General features: G+C 42.2%; 1 protein-coding gene across 1 annotated transcript in view; it reads right to left on the minus strand.

Moving 5' to 3' along the window:
- Positions 1-212: 212 nt before the first annotated feature.
- The window catches only part of SF3B3 (splicing factor 3b subunit 3), a 39,054-nt gene continuing 11,993 nt past the window's right edge, over positions 213-27,273 (minus strand). The window contains exons 9-26 of the mRNA XM_068991698.1: positions 25,096-25,261; positions 24,492-24,587; positions 22,144-22,216; positions 16,158-16,309; positions 15,698-15,853; positions 14,802-14,957; positions 14,119-14,262; positions 11,854-11,976; positions 10,999-11,153; positions 6,390-6,564; positions 5,520-5,725; positions 5,265-5,421; positions 4,129-4,254; positions 3,497-3,709; positions 2,836-2,934; positions 1,866-2,009; positions 1,159-1,263; positions 213-786 (exon numbers count right to left, since the gene is read on the minus strand). Coding sequence (XP_068847799.1) covers positions 646-786; positions 1,159-1,263; positions 1,866-2,009; positions 2,836-2,934; positions 3,497-3,709; positions 4,129-4,254; positions 5,265-5,421; positions 5,520-5,725; positions 6,390-6,564; positions 10,999-11,153; positions 11,854-11,976; positions 14,119-14,262; positions 14,802-14,957; positions 15,698-15,853; positions 16,158-16,309; positions 22,144-22,216; positions 24,492-24,587; positions 25,096-25,261 — 2,587 coding nt within the window. The 3' untranslated portion in view covers positions 213-645. The remainder of the gene's footprint in view (positions 787-1,158; positions 1,264-1,865; positions 2,010-2,835; positions 2,935-3,496; positions 3,710-4,128; positions 4,255-5,264; positions 5,422-5,519; positions 5,726-6,389; positions 6,565-10,998; positions 11,154-11,853; positions 11,977-14,118; positions 14,263-14,801; positions 14,958-15,697; positions 15,854-16,157; positions 16,310-22,143; positions 22,217-24,491; positions 24,588-25,095; positions 25,262-27,273) is intronic.

Consider the following 27,273-nt stretch of genomic DNA (forward strand, 5'->3'; position numbering starts at 1 on the left):
ATTCGAGTCCATGCTTCATCTGCAACGCAGCAAAGACTAGAGAAGTCCAAACAGCGGCACAGAGCAGGGAGTCCGAGGCCACAGGGCAGCAGAAGTCCAAGTTGGTCGGAAGCAGGATACTGTTTTCCAACTCAGGCTCCATCTTCCACCTAAATTCTCACCCCAGAAAAGACACACGGACACCAGCCACCTCAAAAGCTAGGTTTGTATTCTTGGTTAGGTTCCAAAGTGGCAGAACTCCAGAGCTGTACTATAACCAACCTGGTCCCCACCTCAGCTAAGCCCCACAAAGACAACATCATACAAAACTGTATTTACAGGTAAACCAGTTAAAAATTAAAGGTGTGTACAAAAGTAGGCAGGATAGCCAAAATTATCAATGCAAGAAAACTTTGGGAAAAGGGACACTGTATTCCACACCAGAACCTGGGGGCAATGGATTATGTACCAGGCAAGGAGAAGTGTAGCAAATCTCAGTGCCAATTTTAGGGGAAATCTGTCGCTCCAGGAAAAGAGTGGATGGGAAGAGCTAAGAGCTTTAACATTACAAAGTATTAATTATCGCCACCCTTCTGTCACAGAGATTCACAGCCACGTGGTGAGGGAAATAAAGTCTCTGATAAGCCCCACAGGAAAAGGAGGAGCTCAGAAGGCATAGCGAGTCCGGATATCCTCAAGCTTCTTGGACACCTCGGGTGGGGTTCGGTCCAGTTCTTCAGAGACATTCTTTTGTTTGTTGGGCTCCATGGAGTTGAACTGTTCACAGAGATCTCCATCAATCACATTCTGAGACATGGAAAGACGAGAGAGGAAGAAAAAGGTGAGATGCCCAAAGAAAATGGCATGTGCAAAAGCAACTCCCAGGAAAGGTCTTCCTCCCTCAGACATCTGAACTCCAGTTACAGAGCCAGGAACACTATTCACAATTGACTGGGCAAAACCGGGTGGAAGCTCTTCTCTGGCTGTGCTGTCCTGAGGGAAGAGGTCTCTGAATATCACTAACTATTCCTCCCCCATTACTGCCTCCATAAATCCATCCCCTCAATGCTCCTTTATTAAAGACTCTGCCGATTTTTAAGGGTGGGCGGCCCAAAGACAAGACTGATTAAACGGGCTGAGAATCCCCCTTTCCAACCCGAGTTTCCAAGAAAGACCTACCTTAACAGGGAAATAGTAGGAACGAAAGCTGAGGTGGTCTCGCCCACAGAGAGGGGGGTGCTCGGACCGGAGGTGCATTTCCACATGCTGGAAGAAGTCATGGTCCTGGTGGAAAAAAACAAAAGAAAAAAGATTTCAACCACTAGTCTACGGTTTCCAAAAGCACAGTGAACAGACGGGCCACTGATTTTTATCACCCAAGCAGATGTGAAGTAACTGTTCCTCATGACCACAGGTTTCCTACTACATCAAGACAGCTAAAACTTAAAGGAAAACCCCTTTGTATTTGCAGAATATGAGAGAAAACACCATATGCAAAGATTGGTTTGTGAAGTCAGATTCCTAATCCCATTTTCCTTGGCTACAACCACATCAACCAAATTTAGCCAATCCCAGAGCTGACCCTAGGAAGCATTAAGTGCCCAGTCCACACCACCCCATCTGGTGTGGCTCTGGGGCTTCAACCCCTGACTACCCTATAGTCACATCAGAAAACTGAACCAAACCCTGGCATGGTATAAACATCAATGGCTTTCCCCAAGGGAAAAAGTCAAGATTCCTTTCTCCCAGATACTCCTGTTAACTTACAAAACTTCCACAACACTCCTAGTTGCATATGGACACAAACTGGACTGCCCTCTTAGGCCGATTTAACACTAAGGAACAACCCGAGGAATGAAAAGCCAGAGGAGTGTGGAAGATGTTACCTCATGGGATGTGAATGGGACAAGGATGCCAATGCCTCCTGACAAGGTGGTGTAGACAAGCGATTCTGAGCCTCCAGGGATCAGTGTGGTCTTCTGTAAGGAAAGCACTGTCTCGCCCACGTGATAGTTCATTATCACTTCTGCCTGCAAGTCAAAACCAGACCAGTCACTATGTGTGCCCTCAGGAGACTGTTCTAGATTCCCAAGAGCAAACAGCACTTCCAAAGGGCAGATTTCACCACCTTGATAAATTCATAAATTATTAAAATTTAAACATACTTTGACGGAGAACTCCAGTCCAGTACTCTTCCACTGGAAGAGTACTTCCACTCCAGTACTCTTGCCTGGAGAATCCCATGGACGGAGGAGCCTGGTGGGCTGCCATCTATGGGGTCGCACAGAGTCGGACACGACTGAAACGACTTAGCAGCGGTAGCAACAGCAAACATACTTTGAAATGTTCTTAGCACAGAGTTTAATACCTTCACAAACATGCTGAAGGTAGATAATTTCTGATTTATAACTGAAAAACATTTTTGTTAAATATCAAGTTTGCAAAAAAGGAAGAAACAAGGAAAGTTTAAAAAACTGCAATCTATAGGCTTGCCTTCTAAAGTAAAATGGATCTATTTTTAAAGTTCAGAGCTACAAAAGAAAATATCTACAGAAGAGGAAAGCCCAGGACATACTACAGAGAAAAGCTGGTTAGTATCCTGAGTGAACCTGTGTAACCATCCTTTCCAAGGAACCCACTATGCACCGAAAAAATTTACAATGCTAAAATGTCTCAGAAAAATTTGTTCTATCATAAAAACGGGATAGTAACTTGGTTATCTTGTGTCAAAGCCACCATGCACACAGTCATGTGCACTGTGGATGAAACACTAAAGAAATGCGTCCTTGGTGAAGGTCCTGACGAATGGGCTGTGCAGGCAGATGCCCTTCCTGGGGGCCGCTTCTGCAAGCCTACCTTCTGAGAGGCTCCGTTGAGCAAGCCCCGGTCCCACAGGGCTTTGTTTCCAGTGGGATCCTCGTCCACTTCATCATTGGTATTGGGTGGGAGCCGCACCTAAAATGAAGAGACACAAATCACAGAGCTGGGCTCTGCACTTACTAACCTTGGTCACCAAGCAGCACGTCTGCCCCAGGTCCCTGCAAGCGAACCTTGGGGCACTGCATTTGGCAGACCTGAGCCAGCACCTGTTCTGGTGTCCAATGAGGGAGAAACTCAAGAGCTATTCAAGAAAATCCAGACTGGGCTTTAAAAGATAAGCCAAGGGTGAGGAGAGAAGCTCAAGAGGGAGAAGACAATATGTATAATCATGGTGATTCGTCTGTATGGCAGAAACCAACACAACACTGTAAAGCACTCTTCTTCCAATTAAAAAATAAAATACAAGGATAACCCCCAATTCTAGCAAAGAGTGAGCATATTAGTCCTCGGCTCAAACTAAATCTATCATTATTAAGTCATTTGGCATGGGGAAGAAGGCGGTGAACAGCAGGATGGGGGCAGAGGAAGCTAAAAGAGTTTTATACCCGTTTTTGCTTTCCAAGTTAGATTACAGTATTACCACAAATTGGGCCATTTTTCTCATACATCACTATAACCCAAGTAAACATCAACTTACCACACAAATGTTGCCAAACTTGTCTGCCCCAGCCACAGTATCATAGTCGAGGAGACTAGCTGTGGTCACCCATCGGGGGTAGGTATCATCAGCAAAGATGATGAGCTGGTTCTCATTACGCTTGTAGCGAACCCAGATGAAACTTTCTTGGACATCAGATACAATCACCCTGTGTCCAATTGTCTGGATCCCAGAGATGTAGTTGGCGATATGCTGGGAAAAACAAGGACAGCAAGGTATAACCATGGGGTGCAGAATCAACAGGGAAAGTCCAGGCTACCCTGACTGCAGCATACACAGGGTCTAAAGAATGGCACACACCAAAGAACAGCCATCAGCAAGGAATTCCTAGGAGGTGGGAGAAGAGCTAACTGGTTTTAACATGGTGGGAAAATATGCTTGATTGTCAGTTAAACTCCTTACAGACACAAGCAGGATAGAAATCTGGCTCTTGAAGTAAAGAAGTCAACAAACCTACCTACGCTTCCCCTTCTCAAAAGCCTAACCGTTAGTTAGCCCAGGAAGACAAAGACAGTCCGGATAAAGACACGATTCCAACAGCGGCTGTCCACCACCCTGCCTGGGTCTCCTTCCTCACAAGCTGGATCTGGACCCTCCACCAGTGCAGTTACCTTGTTCTCACACTTGCGGAGTAACTTCTTCTTTCCGAGGTCATAGACTCGCAGAAGTTTTCCCACACCAATCAATACTCTCCCTTGAAATGGGGCAATAGCAGCAGGGACCTCTTCCACTGGAGTCTGTGAGAGGAAACACAGGTGATGCAGCTGTTTTCAACACATACAGCCACACCCCCTCAACCCCAAATGACTTTTACAGGCATCTGTGAGGAAGACAAACAATGAGTGACCATCTTCTGCTCATCAGAGAAGATAAACCCACACATATAACCAACAGTCCCTAGGAAACCAGGTGTTCGGGTAAACAGATCAGAAACACTCCATTTCGGCAAGTGGATCAACGAATGCCACAGGTGAGAAGTCCCGGTACCTGATGAACACTGCCCCAGGGCCGATGCTAACTGAAGTGGCACCATTAACTGAAAGTGAAGCCTTAGTATCAGAGAAGTGACTGGGACGTGTGGAGGGAGGGGAAAGAACTGCTAGAGACAAGTCACATCTTGGCTGTAAAAGGAGACACAGTGACTTTAGCACAAAGAAGGCTCTGTGAAATTGTTATTTCCTACAGTAACATGCCCCTTGTGGGAGGCCAAGAGAAATCACTTTCATGCGCTGTCAGTGTAGAAGAGAGATGAAGAATTCCTTGAAAAAAAAAAAAGCACATAACATGACCTTAATTCTGTAGAACTGCTGAATTTTGGTCACAAATGGCTGCCTACTTAGTAAGACACGAAAATACAGGGCTCATTCATTATGCACCTGTTCCTCTTAGAAGGTGTTAGCACACAAGCCCAGCAGGAGGACCATCAGGCAGTGGAGCTTCACTGGAGCATTTTCCACGTGCCCACGACTGATACAAAGCTGGTTAAGTCTAAAGGACTTAGGGGCTTCTCAGGTAGCTCAGTGGTTAAGAGTCTACCTGCCAATGTGGAAACACGGTCAATCTTTTGGTCGGAAAGATCCCCTGGAAAAGGAAATGACTACCTACTCCAGTGTACTTGCCTGGAAAAACCCATGGACAGAGGAGCCTGGTGGGCTACAGTCTGTGGGGCCGCAGGAGTTGGACACAACTTAGAGACTAAACAACAAGTAGGACTTAAGATCCAGGAAAGCCACTGTCTAGTTCCTACCTTGTGCAAAAACTCCAGTTTTTCCCCGTTGTTCACGAGCTTGTAGGTATAAACAAAGCCCCCCGCGACAGATCGGGGGTTCAGTATCAGGTCTTTGGCTACGCCCACCAGCACATACCAGTCATCGCCAGTGTTGGAGAACCTGCACACAGCCACGCTGCATTTTCAAAGAAGGAATCAGGAGTCAGGCATTAGGCACAGCCCAGAGAATTCCCATTCCAGTCTTTAAAACGCTGCATGGTCAGGGCCCCTTACCTAAAAGCGGCTTCATTCTGTTCCAGCTGGACAAGATCCAATGTGTTCCCCTGAATAGGATTCATCACTCGGATCACAGAGGCCCACTGCCCATTGCCGGCCTTAGGAGCCCCAAAAATGGACTCGGGGAGGTTTTCGTTGAGGAATGCTGCTGCCATCTCTGCAGCCAGCTCTCGCTCATCCTCCCCTGCTGCTTCTACCATTTCCTAAATCCAAAGAACCAAGGAAGAGTTGGTGCATTCAGAGGCGGGTGCTGGGTGGGAAGTGGACAAGTGGACAAATAAGAACACCTCAAGGGGTGTTCGCAATACACAAAGCAGCAAAGTCTGTCCCCCAAAATCATTATTCCCCAAAATGAAGATGAAAGGGAGAGGTGTACAAACAAGGGGAAGAGGAAAAGATCACTAAGGGGAAACGAAAATCATCAGCCATGGTGAAGGCTTGAGAAACTTGAAGATGAAGATTGATTGCTTCCTCTCTCCTGGGCCAGATACAGTTTTACATAGTGGGGACTATTTGTTTCTTGCTGGGAAATAATTTCTGGAAGGAGATGGTGTTGTGAGGAATACAAAAGCTGTCTTCTTTGGGCCCAAATCCAGAAAGATATAACATAAGCTATTTTGGAAGTTCCAGGACAGAAGAACTGTTCCAGAGAAGTAGCTCAATACTGAATAAATCCAGCTTAATGTTTTAGTCCTAAGTCACAAGAAAGCCCCTAAAACACAAAGGACTGTGGCAAAGGGCTCTGTTTGAAGGACCTGGAAAGACTCTGGATCTTTAAACAGAACATTAGACGTTAATTACACAGAGGTTTAAACACGATTTCACAAGACTGCCTTTTTACTGAACCCTGAAGGTTAACTGCATTACCTCTGCCATCTGCTGCTTCCTCTGAGCTTTAGTGGCCTCAGTGTAGGCATTGTGGTCAGTCTCGATGATGATAAGGTTGTTACTTTCAGGGTGGATGACGAATTTCCTGGGTGTGTACTGCAGTGGAAAGGCTACTTGATTGAAGACAGCACCCAGCTTTTCCAATGCCAAAATCCTATGGCAAAAGGCAAGGAGTTAATAGGTCACCCACCCAGGACCAAGAAACTGGTGTTAAAAGGGTCAGTAAGCAGTCACAGCCCTAATATCAGCATTGGGGAACATGAAACAATACCCTTCTCATCTAGAAGATTGTGCACAGGAGACAGAAGACCTGGGAAGGGCTTTTACTTCAGCAACAGCCACCACTGCTTACAGTGATTCTGGTTTCCCCCAGTAAAATTTCCATTAGAACCCTCAAAGATTTGTTTTATGCCTCCAATGATAAAGCGACAGTGAAAAGTTAAAATCTCTTCTTGCACTGCAGTTACCCGAACATATGTGATATTTGTGTGACAGTGTTCCATAGAATAAAGTGAATGCCATCCTGAACGAAAATCACCTAGGCTTTAGGAAACCCACACAATGCAGAAAGACATGGCAACTATGAGATCTACAACCTTTGTCAAGCAGAAAGAAATGTTCTTAAGTCAAATTATGTGCAAAACAAGCAGAACCCAGATGCTCTTAAAAATACAGACACTTCAAAGTGCTGAAAGAAAAAACAGCTAATTAAGAATCATTCAAAAAGAGTACATTACAAAAAAAAGAACATTTTCTAAAAGACTACAATTAACAACATTCCAGAGCTTATCTGGTGGGTCAGTGGTAAAGAACCCACCTACCAATGCAGAAGACATGGGTTTGAACCCTGTGGTCAGGAAGGCTCTCTGGAGAAGGAAATGACAACCCACTCTAGTATTCTGCCTGGGAAATCCCATGGACAGAGGAGTCTGGCAGGCTATAGTCCCTGGGGTCACAAAAGAGTTGGACATGACTTAGCAACTAAACAACATTCCACTCCCATAAATATCTAAAATACTATGAGGGGGTAATGAGCAAGGATCATTTCTTTGAAGACATAAATCAAATACTTAACCAAATTCAGACTTAAATTGAAGAAAGTGCGGAAAACCACTAGACCATTCAGCTATGACCTCAATCAAATCCCTTATGATTACACAGTGGAAGTGAGAAATAGATTTAAGGGACTAGATCTGATACACAGAGTGCCTGATGAACTATGGAAGAAGGTTCGTGACACTATACAGGAGGCAGGGATCAAGACTATCCCCAAGAAAAACAAATGCAAAAAAGCAAAATGGCTGTCTGAGGAGGCTTTGCAAATAGCTGTGAAAAGAAGAGAAGCAAAACGCAAAGGAGAAAAGGAAAGATATACCCATCTGAATGCAGAGTTCCAAGGAAAGATATACCCATTTGAATGCAGAGTTCCAAAGAATAGCAAGGAGAGATAAGAAAGCCTTCCTCAGTGATCAGTGCAAAGAAATAGAGGAAAACAACAGAACAGGAAAGACTAGAGATCTCTTCAAGAAAATTGGAGATACCAAGGGAACATTTCGTGCAAAGATGGGCTCAATAAAGGACAGAAATGGTATGGACCTAACAGAAGCAGAAGATATTAAGAAGAGGTGGCAAGAATACACAGAAGAACTGTACAAAAAAGATCTTCACGACCCAGATGATCACACTAGAGCCAGACATCTTGGAATGTGAAGTCAAGTGGGCCTTAGAAAGCATCACTACAAACAAAGCTAGTGGAGGTGATGGAATTCCAGCTCAGCTATTTCAAATCCTGAAAGATGATGCTGTGAAAGTGGTGCACTCACTATGTCAGCAAATTTGGAAAATTCAGCAGTGGCCACAGGACTGGAAAAGGTCAGTTGTCATTCCAATCCCAAAGAAAGGCAATGCCAAAGAATGCTCAAACTACCGCACAATTGCACTCATCTCACACGCCAGTAAAGTAATGCTCAAAATTCTCCAAGCCAGGCTTCAGCAATACGTGAACCGTGAACTCCCTGATGTTCAAGCTGGTTTTAGAAAAGGCAGAGGAACCAGAGATCAAATTGCCAACATCCGCTGGATCATCGAAAAAGCAAGAGTTCCAGAAAAACATCTATTTCTGCTTTATTGACTGTGCCAAAGCCTTTGACTGTGTGAATCACAATAAACTGTGGAGAATTCTGAAGGAGATGGGAATACCAGACCACCTGACGTGCCTCTTGAGAAACCTATATGCAGGTCAGGAAGTAACAGTTAGACCTGGAGATGGAACAGACTGGTTCCAAATAGGAAAAAGAGTATGTCAAGGCTGTATATTGTCACCCTGCTTATTTAACTTCTATGCAAAGTACATCAAGAGAAACACTGGGCTGGAGGAAGCACAAGCTGGAATCAAGATTGCTAGGAGAAAATATCAATAACCTCAGATATGCAGATGACACCACCCTTATGGCAGAAAGTGAAGAAGAATTAAAGAGCCTCTTGACGAAAGTGAAAGAGGAGAGTGAAAGAGTTGGCTTAAAGCTCAACATTCAGAAAACAAAGATCATGGCATCTGGTCCCATCACTCCATGGCAAAGAGATGGGGAAACAGTGGTTGATTTTATTTTGGGGGGCTCCAAAATCACTGCAGATGGTGACTGCAGCCATGAAATTAAAAGACACTTACTCCTTGGAAGGAAAGTTATAATCAACCTAGATAGCATATTAAAAAGGAGAGGAGACATTACTTTGCCAACAAAGGTCCATCTAATCAAAGCTATGGTTTTTCCAGTGGTCATGTATGGATGTGAGAATTGGACTATAAAGAAAGCTGAGCACCAAACAAATGATGCTTTTGAACTGTGATGTTGGAGAAGACTCTTGAGAGTCGCTTGGACTGGAAGGAGATCCAACCAGTCCATCCTAAAGGAGATCAGTCCTGGGTGTTCACTGGAAGGACTGATGCTGAAGCTGAAACTCCAGTACTCTGGCCACCTGACAGGAAGAGCTGACTCATTTGAAAAGACCCTGATGCTGGGAAAGATTGACGGCAAGAGGAGAAGGGGACGACAGAGGATGAGATGGTTGGATGGCATCACTGACTCAATGGACATGAGTTTGGGTAACCTCCGGTAGCACAGGGAGGCCTGACGTGCTCTGGTTCATGGGATTGCAAAGAGTTGGACACGACTGAGCGACTGAATTGAACTGAACTTACCAACATGTGTGAGTTAAAAAAAAAAAAAAATCAACTGCTAAACAGTAAAGACTGTCATTCTGCAAGAAAAAAAAAAGACAATATCTGCAAATCATGTTATCTCATAAGACAACTGTATACAGACTAACAGAACTCTTATAATTCAATAATAAAAAGACCAATATATATAATAATAATCCAATATACCTCACTGATGAAAATGTAAAATGGTGCAGCCACTTGGGAAAGCAGCGTAGCAGTTTCTCAAAAAGTTAAGAGTTACTAGCAATTCCATTCTTGCAGATATACACCCAAGAAAAAAGAAAATACACAAATAGACCCTTGTACAGGAGTGTTCACAGCAGCATTACTCACAATAGTCAACAGTGGAAGTGAGTGGTTCTGACAGTAAGTACAACGACCAGTGGTATTTAAACTGTGTTCCCAAGAATTCTGCTTACATGTTTCACATGCAAGACACACAGCACACAGCAGCCTTCCCTGATTTTGTTCTGGGGGGAAAATCTGCTGCTCTAAAAGAAAAAGTTTGAAAATCTGCGGCATTGTCAAAATTGATAGGAATCCAGGAGATCGCACATGTCAATAAAACAACTAAAGAACCCATAGATGAGGCTAAGGCTTAACAGGCAGAGATGTGTGTGAGAAGCATTCCAAGAACAAGTGCAGAGATAACAAACCAGGAAGGAACATATGGAAGTGTGCAGGGAGAACAATTCTGCTGGAGAAAAAGGTACCCAAAGATGCTGAAGCTTAAAAACAGAGAGAACGGTGAAGATGAAGTTCCTGAAAGCTTCTGCAAACAAATCTGGGAGTTCACCTAACTAAGTAATAAGTGATTCATACTCCAAGAGGCCAGAGTTCCATCGTAAACAACCAATAGCTGTAACTACAACATGTGAATGACACTGGTAAACCACATTAAAGGGTTAAAAAAGAAAACAAAACCAACCACCAAAATCTGACAAAGTCAAAAGTGACTAGGTTATCTTCCATTTTGCAATACAGACAGTGCTCACCCCAATGTGATCAGTATAAATAATCTGTCAACCAGCAAAAGGTCTAAATTAATTTTGAGCTTAATATATAACACTGCAAATGCAAGACACAGTGAGAAAAGACAATCAGTGACCCAACAACGCCTGCTATAACTCTGATTCAACAGCATGGCCCTGGCAAACAAGAATCTTACATCTCAGAGAATGAACTACATTGCCAAATAGGAAAACACGGCCCCAAAGTCTTAACAGAAGCTGAAACTCCACACGCCGAAACGTGGCTACCAGGTACTCAAATCTGAGCCAATGAAGGTCTCAATTACCAAACACCAGTCCCAGAGCAGAGTCGGCTCTCTGCCAGCCTCTCACGGGGCTTCAGCGGTGGGACTCTCACCTCAGGGTATTGGTGGAGATGGCCACAATGCCCTCAGGGCACTGTTCAGAGGCGAAGCCAGAGGCAAACTCCAGGGTCTCGTAAGACAGGGGCGTGAGATGGAAACGAGACTGGTAAGAATAGCTCAACCATGAGCGGCTTGACATGGCCAGCACCTGAGGAAAGAAAAACATCTCCAATAAGCTGGGGAAAAGCCCAAACAAACATGGTATACTAACCCAATTACCCTGTCCCCAGATTTCAGCGTGTGAAATATCCCAAGGAATTTTAGAAACCTAAAAGGCTACCTTAAGAAAAAGAGGTCTAGAGAAGAGTTAGTACAGCTTGGTATTTGCTAAAAGTGCTGGCCCCTAGCCAGATGACACAGCAATCACTCAATCTCCCAGCCCCGGGCTCCATGCGTGTAAAGTGAGAATTCTAACACAGAGCTGGAGAGCTGCAAGGATTCAACTGCAGTAACAAGTAAAGAACCAGCAGGTCACTCAGCAACACTGATGTTCTTAACTACAAAGAACACAATGTTTGCTGGCCTCTTTCACACTCCTCCTAGGTAGTGGTATCCTACTCGGGAGGTTTCCAGCTAATTCTCACTCCATTTGCTCAGCCGCAGGGCTGACGGGATCACTATTCTAACTCACCTATAACCTGATCATGGCAGTGCCACGGAACCTCAGTTAAGAAGCTCTAGGTTAAAGGACTCAAGATTTCCTGCATGAAGGAACCGAATTAAGGTAAAGCTAATGTCCAACTAACTAACTACAACCCTGGTGAATTACTGACAGCAAGATTTACACCACAGGGCTCAGTTGATGCCACTAACATCCAAACACACATTCTGCCCCTTTCATTACTTACTGCCTCCTGGCCTTGCATCCGGACACGAAACAGTTTCACAGGACGGGACCCCAGGTACCTAGTGCGGGTGTCAGACAGGTCCCCAGTGACAGGGTCCAGGACAGTTCTCAGCAACACACCATTCTAATAAAAATGAGAGAGGTGGTTAAGGCCTACCCATAATGGAAGCTTCTTTAGCTACCCTATTTCAGTTGGAAGAAAATGACTAGGTGGTTTAAATATATAGTCATCAGCCAGCCATTCATTCATTTTCCTAAACCACTCACTCAAATAGTTACTGAGCATTTACTAAGTGAAAAGCAGTTTCCTTTTACCGTATATCCTTAAAATTTTTTACCCTTTATGTTAGACCCTTTACAATTTTAAGATACATGTACAGTTTAACATACCCATGCCTATTGTGGTCTCTAAATACCACTTCGCTTAAAAAAATAAAAGATTCCTGAGAGAAATGCCTTATTCCAGTCTGAAGCAAGAATGTTCTAGATGTATGTGGAGCACTTTCTTGTGCTAGGAGGAAGCCCCCAAAGATAGTAGGCACCTGTTAAATGGACAAAGGAGGCAACTTCAGAAGGAAAATTCCCACTTTTCTACATTGTGGCAACTTAGCATCTAAAAGAAAGACTGTGATAGTCTGATGTAAATATAAAAACCTGCAAATGTTATCTAAAATTAAAATAAAAACAAACATTTCAGCAGTCTTCACTGGAGACTGCTATGGCACCAACCTCTTACTCTAAAAATAGTGAACAGAGGGGGAAAAGTGAAGTGTTTATCCAAGAACTCGGGTTTGAAGGCTGTGATGCAGCCCCCCACAGCAGAGGCAGTAAACTGGATGCACCATCCAGAACCAGGAACACGTGCTCCGCCCTGGGGATGAGGAAGAATCGCGCTGTGATTTTCCGGGAGGCCAGCACAGGCGCAGGCTGGGAAGTAGGAAGGTCCCCAAGAACAACGATCTGGTTTCCTTTTAACAAGTTGAGACAGTTATTAAAAGAAATGTGAGGGCTTCCTGGTGGTCCAGTGGCTGAGACTGTGCTCCCGACGCAGGGGGCCCGGTTTCAATCCCTGATCAGGGAACAAGATCCCACATGCTTCAACTAAGACCTGACATAGTCAAATAAATAATGAAATAAAATAATGTGAGAAGATTAAGCAGATAAAAACTGGACAGTTTTATGCATTCTGAGTAGAACCAAAAGTAAAAACTTTTTTCAGAACAGGATAAAAAAGGGAGAAAATGAGAATATGGGGGTATCAGATGATATTAAGGAACTTAAATTCTGTTAACCATAATATTAAAGCTTCAAAATACACACACACACACACTCCTCTGTTATAGCTACGTTCTCAAGCCCTTATAGATGACACTATATTGGATCTGCCTTAAAGAGAAGAAAAGGGAAAGGCAAAATGCTGGTAACTGGTGATGGGTACATGGAGGTTCATCTCATTAGTCTAACTCCTGGACATGTTTGAGAATTTCTAAATTAGGAAGTAAAATTAAAAACCAAACAGTCTCCTGGGCTAGGCAAAAAAAAAAAAAAAAGGATATGGTCAAAACCCGATACTCTCTGATTCTTGGGTTTCTGCCTTTCATGCCATGACGAGCCTAGGTGCTTTGACAACAGGGAACACCGAGGAGCCCCTTATTGCTAATGGAGCCCATCATGAACTGTGAGGCCCTCTGTATCCTTGGATTTCGAATCCACAATTCAACCAACCACAGATCAAAAGTATTTCAGGGGGAACAAAAGCAGAAAATTCCAAAAAACTAGACTTGAACTGGCTGCACATGTACAGCAACTATTTATACAGCATTTACCTTATACTAGGCAATTAAGTAATCTAGAGATGATTTAATTAAAGGTTACGAAAAAACACAAACATTAAGCTATCTTATATAAGGGACTTGAGTATCTTCTGATTTTGGTATCCAAGAGAGATCCTGGAACCAACCCCAAGGACACTGAGGGACAACTGGATTACAGTCTCACAAACTGCAAACTGTGAAAACCAGAGGCAATATAGCTCTGTCCCAAAACAGTCACTGCTAAGCAGTTTTATCAGACTCTATAAAATGCTTTTTTCCAGCCCTGATTTCTTCTAAATTAGAGCTAAAACAAGTGGAACAGAGAGCAAAACTGATCCCTTCTCATAAGGCGGGTAACTAAAACAAAGGCACAGAAAACACCTGCATTAAACAAAGCAGCCATGAAGAAAAGACGCCCTGACCCCAGGAGTGTGAGTTTCTGGACCTCTTACCTGGAGTCCAATATTCAGGTACAAGAAGCCAATAGAGCCTCTCTCCCCCAGCTCATCCTGCTTCTCGGTCCCACCCATTTCCACAATACACAAGGACTCAGGCTGGGCCGGGAGAGCCTGCATGCTCAAAGGCTGTAAACAGTCCTAAAGCGGAAAGAGAAAACAAAATACGGCAAGTGACCAACTCTGGAAAAAAACCTACCCAGAAAAATCTAATTCTTAGAAGTGAAGAACAGCTCTTTTTCATGGACATGGAAAACCTGAAGAATGAGTTCTCAACAGGTACGGGGTCACTAGAGAACTAAACCTTAAAACAAGCTCTGGAGAGGATTGGGCTTTCTCTTTTTTTTGTAGAAGTGGATAATGGTAAAACTAAATAAGCAAAGGGTACCTTTTTAGAGTCATCTAAGGCTCTTTTCTGTAAACACAGTCTTGGATTTTGTTTTTGTTTGTTTAAACTAAAAAAGGGAATCAGGACTTAAGCCAAAGACACATTTAGTAGTCCTGGATCAGTCCTTTTAAAGCACTGCAGGCGATTCATGAGGTGTGCTGCTACAATCATCAGAAGCAGCAGAAGCCTAGATTCAGGGCCCAGCCCAGCTGATCTCGAAGAGGGACATCACGAATGGGCCAGGTGCTCAGGTTCCAACTGGAAGATCCTTGAAATTGAGGGTGACACTCACTGAGGGGTCCAAGGAGATGATCCTGACAGTGTTGTCCACTAGCCCCACAGCCAGAAAGCGAGACCGCTGCTCTCCAGGGGGCACATTGGCCAGACTCATGCATACCACATCTGCTGACATCTCCTTCCGCTCCGTGTACTCGTTCAGCTGTCCTGACTACAGGATTGAAGACAGAGAGAGGTCACAGACCACGCCACCCCGTCCCCAACTCCTGAGCCTGGAGAAGAAAGGGGGCTTGCTAAATAAGTTCTTTTTTGCTTCCTCTCACTCTTACTATCATCAACGACCAAAAATTTCTCTACTTGAGGTTCCAAGACTGAACTCTACAGGCTAATGGCAAGCAAAATTACTGACAAGATAATAAAGAGACCTTTGACAAGTATAATGCACCACAAATTTCCTAAGCCAACCTAACTCTTAGGAAACGAAAATGTATCACTGTTTAACTGTTCATAAAAAGACTCATAGGTGAAACAGAATTCAAATATGGCAGTTAGAGACAAAACATTTCAATCATAGGTACAGTTACACTATATAAGTTGGTCACATCCAGAGATTTCTTGAGAGTATAATTAAATATACCTATCCTTCCATATATAAAAGTAAAACAAAATTTTCTGAAACTGAATCAGATTGCAGAAATTAAACACATAGCAAATATCTGGTGGAAAATAGTGTGAAGGTCAGAAAAAGCATTTCATTGCTAAGACGGCATTTCATAACTCCAGTTTAAGAATTAAAGACATGAAAATGTATCCCCTCCAACTCCTAGTAAGGGACTTTCCCTCCTCATTGCTCTGTCTTGTGAATATGTAATCTAGACACCTGGACTGCAGCTCCCGTCTTCACCTCTGAACCCTACACTAAGTCCCACAGTGAGCGGTAAAATAACATACGGGATCCATTTCAAAATAGACCAGCTCTCCTCCTGTTAGGGCGATCACCACTTGTCGCTGGTTGACTGCACATTTCACAATTGTTTTCTTCCCAGGAGTCTTCCACTCATTGACTCGCTTGTCTGCTCGGATGTGCCGAATCCCATCCGGATACACCTAGAGACAGTAAGAGAAAACCCCTGCCTTTAGCCATTTAGTGATTAGTGATCACAAGCATGACCCTCCTACCATAGGATCTGTCAGATCTGGAGGCACTGCATTTGAAGCACCAGTTGGGTCCGTGACAAAAAGAGTTCAGGGGTCCCAGGCAAAGTTAACTTCAAAAAAGTTCATGTTTCACAGCATTAATTTCAAAGAAGTTCAAAGCTCATTAATGTGAAGCCAGCAACCAACACCACAATGAAGTCAGAGAAAGGACGAAGTACGGGAAGGAGAAAGTGGCTCTCCGAGAATTTCTTACCTGCACCAAGGCATCATCTCCTAGCAAGGAGCAGGACAAGGTAGGGGTGGTGCCCAGAAACCCGGAATCCGTCACTTCTTCTACAGTCTCTCCGATGGACAACACCAGTGTGGCATTCACGAAGGACACAATGATGTAGGCATCAAACTCATCTGAAAAGCAGAGAAGAAAGAAGTTGGTTAGCTAAGAATTCATTAGCTACAAACCCAAATGAGACACACTAAGCATTCTCTTCAGAAGCCTTCCAAGGCACTTCTATGTGGAGTCATCACACTCATGTGGCAAACAGCGTAGGATGATCCAAAAGATGATTAATGGTCGTTAACAGCCTACAGATACACTTTGCTTCCTTAAATGGCTGAACAGTTAATACAATACACATGCCCTCATCTAATACCTTGTAAAATTAATATTTTCCCGAGAACTTTGCTAGAAAAATGCAAGAGGACCAAGTAACAGGAAATTTTGAATACTACAATATTTTTGCATTCAGAATTTCTTTGTATTCAATATATATTGAAGGTAGAGCTTCTTTCAGATGCCAGTCACAATCCATTAACAAATACTCCCTATAACCAAAAAAGGTCTCCCTCTTTTTCTGAAAGAATCTTAGATAGGAACATATAAGACCTAATGAACAAAACAGTGACTATTTTAGTCTCCATGAGACTAAGTCATTCTAGGATATGGAGTTGGAAACTGAGAATCCTAGGATGCCCCAATAGGAATGATGTAAGAACACTGGATAACCAGGAAGAGGGGCAGTGGTGGGGGGAGGTAGCTTATATTGTCAGCCCTTGACCTCTCTAGCGTTTCATATTTAAAATCCTAATGGTTCAGTGGTCACACGCAATCCAATTAGAATCCGCTTTCCATTTAATAAAATGTATTTGGATAAATAAATACCAATCAGTTTTGAAAAGAGGTCAGAGGCATATAAGCAACCCCAAAAGTTTCTCATGTACATCCCATAGTAAAAGCTATTTCCTACACATTCCACCCCATAACATAAAACAATTTCTGTGTGTGTCTCCCATATCTAGAACAATGTTTGGCATAAAGCTTGATAAATGCTGAATAAATGTACATTCATTTTTTTGAAAGATGAATTGAGATTTTCCTACATTTTAATTTTCTGTTCAATTTCCCTCTTCCTGCCCCCTTCACACAGAAAACAGGCAAGCGAGGGACAGAATGCCAAGTAGGCAAGGTAGTAGACTGGGGTGGCTAACTCACTGTTAGCAGAAGCAGTGAAAACTTGCTGAAGCCCTTGTCAGAGCCCAATACCATAGGCCTGGTCCATCCTACTCACATCAAGGACACAGTTTGGATTCTGATTGCTCCAAAGGTGGTTCTGCTTAACTACGATTACTCAGTAAGTTCAGGAGAATAGTGTTCTTTATGAAAGGGGCCAGATGCAAATGAATTAGGTTGGCCAAAAAAATTCATTCAGGTTTTTCAGTAATATTTTACAGAAAAATCTGAACAAACTTTTGACCAACCTAGTATTGCTGGTGTGACCTATAGTAGCATTCTGAATTAGCAGGATGTAAAATCAATCTTATGATGTACTCTGCATATAAGTTAAATAAGCAGAGTGACAATATACAGCCTTGACGTACTCCTTTTCTTATTTGGAACCAGTCTGTTGTTCCATGTCCAGGTCTAACTGTTGCTTCCTGACCTGCATATAGGTTTCTCAAGAGGCAGGTCAGGTGGTCTGATATCCCTAACTCTTGAAGAATTTTCCACAGTATATTGTGATCCACACAGTCAAAGGCTTTGGCATAGTCAATAAAGCAGAAATAGATGTTTTTCTGGAACTCTCTTGCTTTTTCGATGATCCAGCGGATGCTGGCAATTTGATCTCTGGTTCCTCTGCCTTTTCTAAAACCAGCTTGAATATCTGGAAGTTCACGGTTCCAGAATTGACGCTTTTGAACTGTGGTGTTGGAGAAAAGTCTTGAGAGTCCCTTGACTGCAAGGAGATCCAACCAGTCCATCCTAAAGGAGATCAGTCCTGGGTGTTCATTGGAAGGACTGATGCTGAAGCTGAAACTCCAATACTTTGGCCACCTCATGCGAAGAGCTGACTCATTGGAAAAGACCCTGATGCTGGGAGGGATTGGGGGCAGGAGGAGAAGGGTACAACAGAGGATAAAATGGCTGGATGGCATCACCGATTCGATGGACATGAGTTTGAGTGAACTCCGGGAGTTGGTGATGGACAGGGAGGCCTGGTGTGCTGTGATTCATGGGGTCGCAAAGAGTCAGACACGACTGAGCGACTGAACTGAACTGAACTGAAAATCAATCTAGTAGATGGCAATCAGCATTTTAAAATATAAATATATAGAAATAAATATAATTTATAATTTATTAAGGGTTGAGTACTGTCCTGCAAAACTTTTGCTTCAATTAATAACATGTGTGCACTGAATGAGTGGCTGAAAGGCAAGAATCAAAGATCTTTCCCAATGGATATCATCTTAATGGCTATACCAGGAATCTAGAGGAATGGTTCAATTTCCAAATCACATGAAGTAACACTGGACAAGCAGATAACTTGTTTTAGATTATTTCACATGCCTGGGGACACCTTATAAAATTGCTCTGTAAAACTGTACTGTTCATCATCTTAAAATACTGAGCACAGACAGGCCATCCTTGAAGTGGATGTCTTAACAGCTTACAATAAAACCACCATCAGTCTCTAAGCAACACCAAACTTGAAAGCTTTACTCCAGCTCTATTTTTAAACTGGAAATCTCTGGTGTAAAAGTTAACAGGAATTGCTTAATTTTAACATCATATAAATAGTGTCCTTTCCCACGTTCTCAACACTGAAACCCTCTATCTCAAAAGCTATGCCAGAGCAAATTAAAGCCAAACAATAAAGGGCTAAAACTGGGCAGGATTTCAGCTTCTTCCTTCAGTCAAAGGAGGAGGGTCTCCAGAAAAGAAACCACACATTTTTAACCTACATGCAGAGACTGAGGGGAGTGATGAAAAGCAGCAGCCTGCGTCCTTATCTTCTCCCCTCTGGCTCAAGGCCCCAGACTGCTCAGGTATAAAAATAAAGAGATGCTCGGTGGCCTAGGTCTTATGTTTGCTGGGCAGTTCAACAAGCAGCAGAGCAATGACTCCTATCTGAAAGCTGCAAATATCCACTTCCCTATGAATATTAAGCACACTGAGATGTCTACCCTTTCCATTCTATGACCAGGAGAACCAGAAGCAGATAGCAGCTCTTGGGTCCTAGGCAGGTTTTAGGTTAAAAGTTGGACTTGAGAACAAAATAAAGATTCAGTCAAGGCACACGCCAATGAACTATGAAGTCTATGCTGCCTTCTTCCTGAGGTTTCAAGTTTCATATGAAACATTCTTAGTTCCTATCTCACTGAAGAATCTACTAGAGTATGAGACTGCATCGGTCTCAGGTAAGCGGGACTTCTGTCTCAGCACTGCAGAAGCAGCCCACACAAGAGGGGATGTGCCCTTCTTTCTCTTGCCCTAGTATCTCAGGCTCAACAAAGCCCACTCCAAGAGGAAGACTGAGTGACCACCGAGATGCCCGAGGCCTTCAATATCTCATTCTCACTCCATATTCAAACTCCTCAGTATCTGTCTTGCCTCAGCACAGGCCTCACTAGACTCAAAAGAAAAAAGCGGGGGCTTGCTCCAGGGCCCAATCTTTCAGTTACAAATGGAGCATATAAAAACATCAAGGGAGAGTATGAAGTTACGATTTTCTAGCTATAGGTCCTTTCCGCTTAATGGGAAGCAAACTAATCCTGTGTTCTACATTCTGTGGGAGAAAGTGACTCCTAACTCAGACTGTTTAACACACTGGCAGATGGGTGTGCACAACTATAGTGCACATGGACAGCAAACTGCAAAGTTCCCCTCTGAGAGATGCTATCAGGGCAGCCTCAGAATTCTGCGCAACTCCCTCTCCCTGCGTGAACTCTCAGACCCCACGGTAGACCCTAGCGATAGGTACACACCTGTGGTGATCAGCACCTTCACCAGCCACCTGTGGAAGAGAAAAAAAGGCTTGGTATTGGTAGTGTGCATCACCAAGTACCAGCCAATGTTAGTAGTTGCCTGGAAGACTGCATGCCACGTCCACATGTGTGGACAGGTGGAACAGTAACTTAGGAAATCTGGAAAGAGAATGAACTGAGAACTTGACCTCTTTTATGGGTGAAAACCCAAATTATAGTTCCTAAAGAGTATAATTTATCAGGATTTAATAATTTCCTAGATTTTGGTATTTAGAGAAGAAAACATTTTAGCTACAAGTTCCACCATGCAATATACCACTTTTCACTAACTTATCAAACATCACCCCCAAAGCCTTTCCTGATTCTCAAACACATGCCTCTTCCCTCTCTTCTAACCCCGCCTGGCAACACACATGTGCCTTTCATCATATCAGAACACACCTTAGTTTTGTATACTTCTTTTTTAGATGACACATGCTCTGAGAATAGAATCCTACCTTAATTACAAGGCAGCAGGATGAGAATACTGAACTTGTCCTAGGAAACCAACATGATCCAGGCTCACTCAGTCAAATGGACACTGGGTTGAGATTCGAGAGAGAAAGCTTTCAGTCTCTATTACCTATGTGCTCTATCTTGAGACAGTCAACAACTGCGATTTTCAGCCTTCTTCAAAAAAATGAAGAGTAACTTTCCTGCAAATCTAAATCGATTTTACAATAAAGTTTAATAAGTTAAAACAAAAAACAGACCAAAAAAAGGAGCACACTAGGTTTTATCACAAAGGCTCTTTCTAATTCAAACAGGGAGGCCTGGCGTGCTGCGATTTACGGGGTCGCAAAGAGCTGGACACGACTGAGCGACTGAACTGAACTGAACTGAGGCAATTTTCAAGAGCCTTCATATCAACCAGCCCCCAAGCTAAAGGTGAACATCAATACTGACCAGTTTATGACCACTTTATGAAGACAATACCAAAACTGGGGAAATCTTTTAAAACCAATCATCCAATAAATACCTTCTCAGCTAAAATGAACCTACTGATTTCCTATTCACTTTTTTCTTTCTACTCAGAGAGGATTCCAATGCCCACATGAAGATAAAATTCACTGTGTATTCTATTAATAGAAAGAGGTTTCCCTCCTACACATTTCCCAGCTCCCTTAAACTGGTTCCATACAACCAAAACATCTAAAAAGCAGGAAGATTTCCAGCTGTTTTCTTGAAAAAGCTTTGTATTCTGGCCAGTTTCACATTCCTGAGGAAACAAGAGGAAAATGAGGTCTAGGAATAGAAATGACCTACAACCCCAAAGAATCAAAGGGAAAATGAGAACTGAGTTTTATTTCTAAGGGACTGAAATTCCGTTGTCACAGGACTTTTCTGCTATTGCATTAATATGCATTTTCACATAACTTTCAAAGTTTTAGGATGAGGTGACCATTTTTATTCAGGAGCTCAGACTTCCTCTTTCTTCCATCCCTCCTTTTCCACTCACCCTAAAATTCTGCTTCAATCAACCTCCACTTTCCTTAAACACAACTACTACACCTATTGAACAGAACAGTAACAAGCCTCTTAATATCCAGAATACCTTCAATTTCACTGTGATTTCAACACAACAGGAGAAAACGTCATAGAAGAAGCAAAAACTTTTCCTTCTACATACCTCTAACACATATGGAAAGACTACCTTAATGATGAATATAGTCAAAGAACCGACATATGACAGCTCTATCTACGATACTGAAGTGTGTATGTACTGAGGATGAACAGCCACCCTGTGTCCCTTTTACCCATGTGTACAAAATGTAGTACGTGAAAGCATTGTGATTGGGAGCCTCAAAAACATGGTGTTGAGTCAAAAAAAGTTTATAGTATATGAAATTACATAGAAGTACTATGAATGCAGCCTCTTAAGCTTCTACTGTCAGTGGCACCTGGACCCTCATTCAGACCTCTGGGAAAGGGCCGCTTACCTTCAATGTGCCGACGCACTGTCCAGACAGCATTGGGGTTGCCGGGTAGCTCTGAGACAGCCATTTCTGATACCTGACAGGAAAGGAGAGAAACCACAGACCCACTGAGCGTGAAACGCAGCTCCTTGTTTACAATCACACTAGATAATACAGTCCCTATAATATAGCAGTGCTCATAGTGTACACTGGATTAAAACACTGGAACCAACTAGTCAAACAGAACATTAAGAACCAAAAGGCTAGAGGAACTGTCGACTCCCAACACTGACTTCAGCAAGCAGTGATGGAACGTCTAGGATAGCTGCTGCAGCCAAGGCCAAATGCTGCCTTCTGAGTATGACATGCCTGCATCCTCCACAAAAAGCAAGCATGTGGGAATGAGACAGTCCATCTCAATTAGCATCCTTTCCTTTCCTTTGCTCCCTTAAGGCGAAATTCCACATCTCTTCACCAAACAATTCAAATACCACATCCTTTAGAAAAAAAATCTTCCCTATTTTCTGAGCTGGCAGTCATCTCTCCCTCCTGTAAGTTCTCATAGAAATCACAATCATCACCGCTTAGGATACTTATCTGAAAGTAATCTGAGGAACTGTTTTGTCCTTCCTACTTGATTTTTATGCCCCTTAATGTCAGAGTCAAGACTCCTCTGAATGTCATATAGACTTTCAAATGAGAATAAATAAAATATGTAAGATAAACTCAAAATGATCCAGAGGAGAAAACAAGGTGTGGACTAAACATTAACTGTCTATAATATCCTTGCAATTTTTCTGTAAATCTAAGACCACCTAAGATAAAAATTTTATATTTTAAAATGACCTAGAGATAAAAAGCAAGGCAGCCTATCATATTGTGCAATTGAACAGTGAGCTACATTTTACAGGAAGGACTCAAGAATATATATGAAAGGCATTTTATTTTATCCTTTTGTTGGTTTATCCACGTAATGGTAGCAGGAGTGATCATGGTACAGGAGAATCCTGGGAAACTTCACAATCAATAAAATCTAAATGTCATGTACGCTACACTATCTGACAGTGACTCTGCTCAACTGAGACCATAATCTAGCTGAACAAGATTCAACAAACAGATACACAGGAAGAAAGCAATGTCCAGCAATTTAAAAAATATTTTTTGCATAACAGATTTTTAAAAATAGAATTAGAAAAAATTAGGAGGCAGCAGAGGACTCAAAACCAACGATTCTCCATCAGGCTCTTTCTCTCCCAACACCGTGCACACAGTTAATGCATGTGTACGTTTTTTTGTGTTTGAGTGCTTACTTTCACCAGATGATCACTGGGATCCAATGAGCAGCAAGCAACTTATCAAGAACTATTGGTCTAAATTAGGTTCAAGTCATTGAAATTTTGGTGACTTGATGAATATTCAGGCAGTCAAAACTTTTTAAATCCCCTGAGACAGCAATATTAATAGCTAACGTTTATTGAACAGTTACTATAAGCCAGAACTTGACCAAGTGCTTCATTTGCATTCTCATTTAATTCATACAGCAATCCTTAAGGCAGATGCTATTAAGCCCATTTTACAGAAGAGGAAACAAAAGCGTAGTAACAGCTATTAAGTAGAGCCAAAATTCAAAACAAAGGTCACCTTGCCTGTGTTCCAATAAAAATTTACAAAAAAACAGGCAGTGGGCCTCTAAGAGCCTGGAGTTTGCCAACCCCAACTGCTAAAAGTAACTGCCATAGGAAGATTTATTTTATTCCTAACAAAATCAAGCCCAGGGCTTGCTAAAATGCATCAACACAAGAACCATGATGAGAAAAGGATATGGGATTTGAGAAGATAATTTTGAGTGTCCATTTCACCTAAAATGTCCAACAATAAAGGATTCATTAAATAAATTCTGATCCACCCACTGTGAAGGTACACTGCAAAAACATTAAAAATTGTACAACTTAAAAGCACATAGTAATAATAAACTTAGTAAGATGTAAATATATATATATACTGTATTTAACATAGTTTAAAATATAAGTATCTAAAAACTATGCAGAAAGATCAAGACTAAAATGAGAAGCAATGAAACGTGCCATGCAAGTCAGACTTCTCAACCTACACATTGTGGCGAGTGAACCTGGAATTAACAGGTATTTTCCCCTTTGATATCCATTTGCCAAATTTTTAAAGTGCCTATTGTGTTAACATGTTAAAGATTAGGAAATTTAAACTGTAAACTTTATGGAAACAGGTGAAGAGGAAAACATTTTTGTTTCATATAAACACTGAATACATCTTTGATATCATCAGAAAAAGCCTTAGGCTGCTTTGCTAGCACTTCCCTCCAAACTCTGCATATGATATAGAAATTTCAATCTTACCTCAAGTCCATGCCTTAAGACTCTCAGAGATGACCGCGGTCCCCTACCACAGGCCACATAGAGCTGGGGAGTGTCTTCATTGGCCAGATCAGCTATCTACACAAAGAAAAGGGGGAGAAATGTCTACTTGTGCTACTTCCCCACACACAAACTTCATTATTCTCATGGGGACAAACCACTTTTTTAGTTTATTAGGCTTCAACATTACTACGGGCCCTGGGCACATGGAGTGAAAAAAAAGACCCAATGTCCCAAAAAGCAAGCAGTTTGAAGGAGCAAGTTTTACAAACAAAAAAAGCTTTTATCAGTTCTTTGTTTTGGTCACACAGCACGTGGGATCTGTTCCCTGAACAGGGATGGAACTTGTGCCCCCTGCAGTAGAAATGTAGAGTCTTAACCACTTTAAGCCCAAGGATTTATGTAAAGCTTTTTAACCCCCCAACTGCCTTCAGCTGCTTTACCCTTATACCCCGGCGAGTCCACAGACATGCTGCTGAACCTCTTTAGACTGTGAGGTTAATTTGAATTAAAACTTTAAACTCATTCATATTCAAAAACAGTTGGTTAGCACTGCTCATTATGTAGTGACTAGAAAGATCCTCACCTGGCAAAACAAAATGGGAGAGAGGCTGTCCAACTCATCAACCAACACAAGGTTTTTCAGTGGTCTTGGCTGAAAGAAGAATGTGTCTCCTTCTTCTAGAGGCATGGCAGATGAAAACTCAGGTTCCTCGTCGTCATCTCCAAGATGTGCGATTTGATACAAGTAACTAGGGAGAGGCAAAGATTTCAGGTAAAATGTTTTCTCTGATGTACATTATAAATATAATTAACACTTCCATATGTTATACATGAACCAAATGAGATTAACTGTGATAACCATTTCATAAGTCAAATCACTATGCTGCACACCTTAAACTTACACAGCGCTGTATTTCAATTTTATCTCTGTAAAACTGGAAGAAAAAAAAACCCAATAAGTATTTAAAAAGTACTTCTTCTGAAGATGTCTGCCATCAACATAATGCTCATAAATCACTTTAATATTGAGTCGGCATCTACAGTTTGAGATCTCTGCTTACTGACTAGGGTTTTCTATGTCTTTAAGAACAGGGTACATACCCAAAAGAATTTAAAACAAAGACTAGAACAGATATTTGCACACCAGCGTCCAATACTGCATTACTCTCAACAGCCAAAAGGTGGAAAGAATCCAGGTGTCCATTAACAGGTAAATAATACGTGGTACATACATATAGTGGGTTATTATTCATAGATAAGAAGAATATAGAGCTGACACATGAACTCTGAAACTATGCCACATGAAGTGAGCCAGACAGAAGGGTGAACGTGTGAGTGCACTCAGGTCCCCAGTGCTGAGGGACAGGGCCATGAGGAGAGACTCCTTAATGGGCATACGGCTTCAGTCTGGAGTGATAAAAAAGTTTGGAAAAATAGTAGCAATGGTTATACAACACTGCAAATGTAATTAATGCCACCAAATTGAACATGTTAAAATGACAAATTTTGTTATACATATTTTACCACAAAAAGAAATAATGGGTGCTAAAAAATATGAATGTTTAAGACCTATTTATTGATAAATAAAAAATTATTCACTACTATATAAAACTACATAACTTATGAAACACTATACATTATCGTTTTTATACAAAGATTTAAATTTATATATATACACAGGTACACACACAAAAAAATGGTATCTTTGGGCAGAAGGATTACAAGAGACATTTTTGCTTATATGCACTTTCCCAACTTTTCTACAATGGAAGTTCCTTGTTAAGAAAACTTAAAAAATTAGAAATGGGTGAAAATACTTATAACAATAGGCTAAGTTGTAAACAGTGAGACACCACAGGTATAAGCTGGGAAAAGGAGTAATAAAGACAGCTGGAGTGAGCGGCATGAGAACGAGGTAAGGACATAAAGAAAGGGAGAACTGCTGTAGAAGCGGCGAGACTGGAGCAGAATCACAAAGGTTTAGACAGTGTTTTCATCCTCCTCACACAGAAATAGCATTAGACAAGCCTTCTGCACGTGCCGGCAAAACCTGAAAGCAAGGCCATGGCATCTCATTTCATAAGCAATCTGGAGTCTTCAATACTGGTTTTAAATTCAAGGCCAGAGTAGAGTTCAGACTTATTGAACTCATTTGTCTGAGCTGCTGCTGCTGCTGCTAAGTCGCTTCAGTCGTGTCCGATTCTGGGCGACCCCATAGACGGCAGCCCACCAGGCTCCCCCGTCCCTGGGATTCTCCAGGCAAGAACACTGGAGTGGGTTGCCATTTCCTTCTCCAATGCATGAAAGTGAAGTCGCTCAGTCGTGTCCGACTCTTCGCAACCCCATGGACTGCAGCCTACCAGGCTCCTCCATCCATGGGATTTTCCAGGCAAGAGTACTGGAGTGGGTGCCATCGCCTTCTCCCATTTGTCTATGAAAAGCCATCAAAGACTGTAACACAAGGATGAGGACAGCATTTCATCAGGGTTGTGTCTTGTTTGCTTGAAGACATGACCCTCTATAAAGGTTGAATTTTACAGGACAATGAACTGCAATAAGGAATTAGGGAACTAATTCAGACTAGTACCACAAAAAAGGAATACAAAAGTAATAAACAACTTGACTTTCAAATGAAAGCTGTAGAGGACAGCAAAATCGAGACTTTACACTCAAGTTGCTGGAATTGGCCCATAAGACATTAACAGAAATAGTAAGGATGGCAAAACCAAGACATGGAAGCTACCTAAATGTCCGTCGTCAG

The sequence above is a fragment of the Capricornis sumatraensis genome, chromosome 20, assembly GCF_032405125.1.
Source record: "Capricornis sumatraensis isolate serow.1 chromosome 20, serow.2, whole genome shotgun sequence".
Lineage (NCBI taxonomy): Eukaryota > Metazoa > Chordata > Mammalia > Artiodactyla > Bovidae > Capricornis > Capricornis sumatraensis.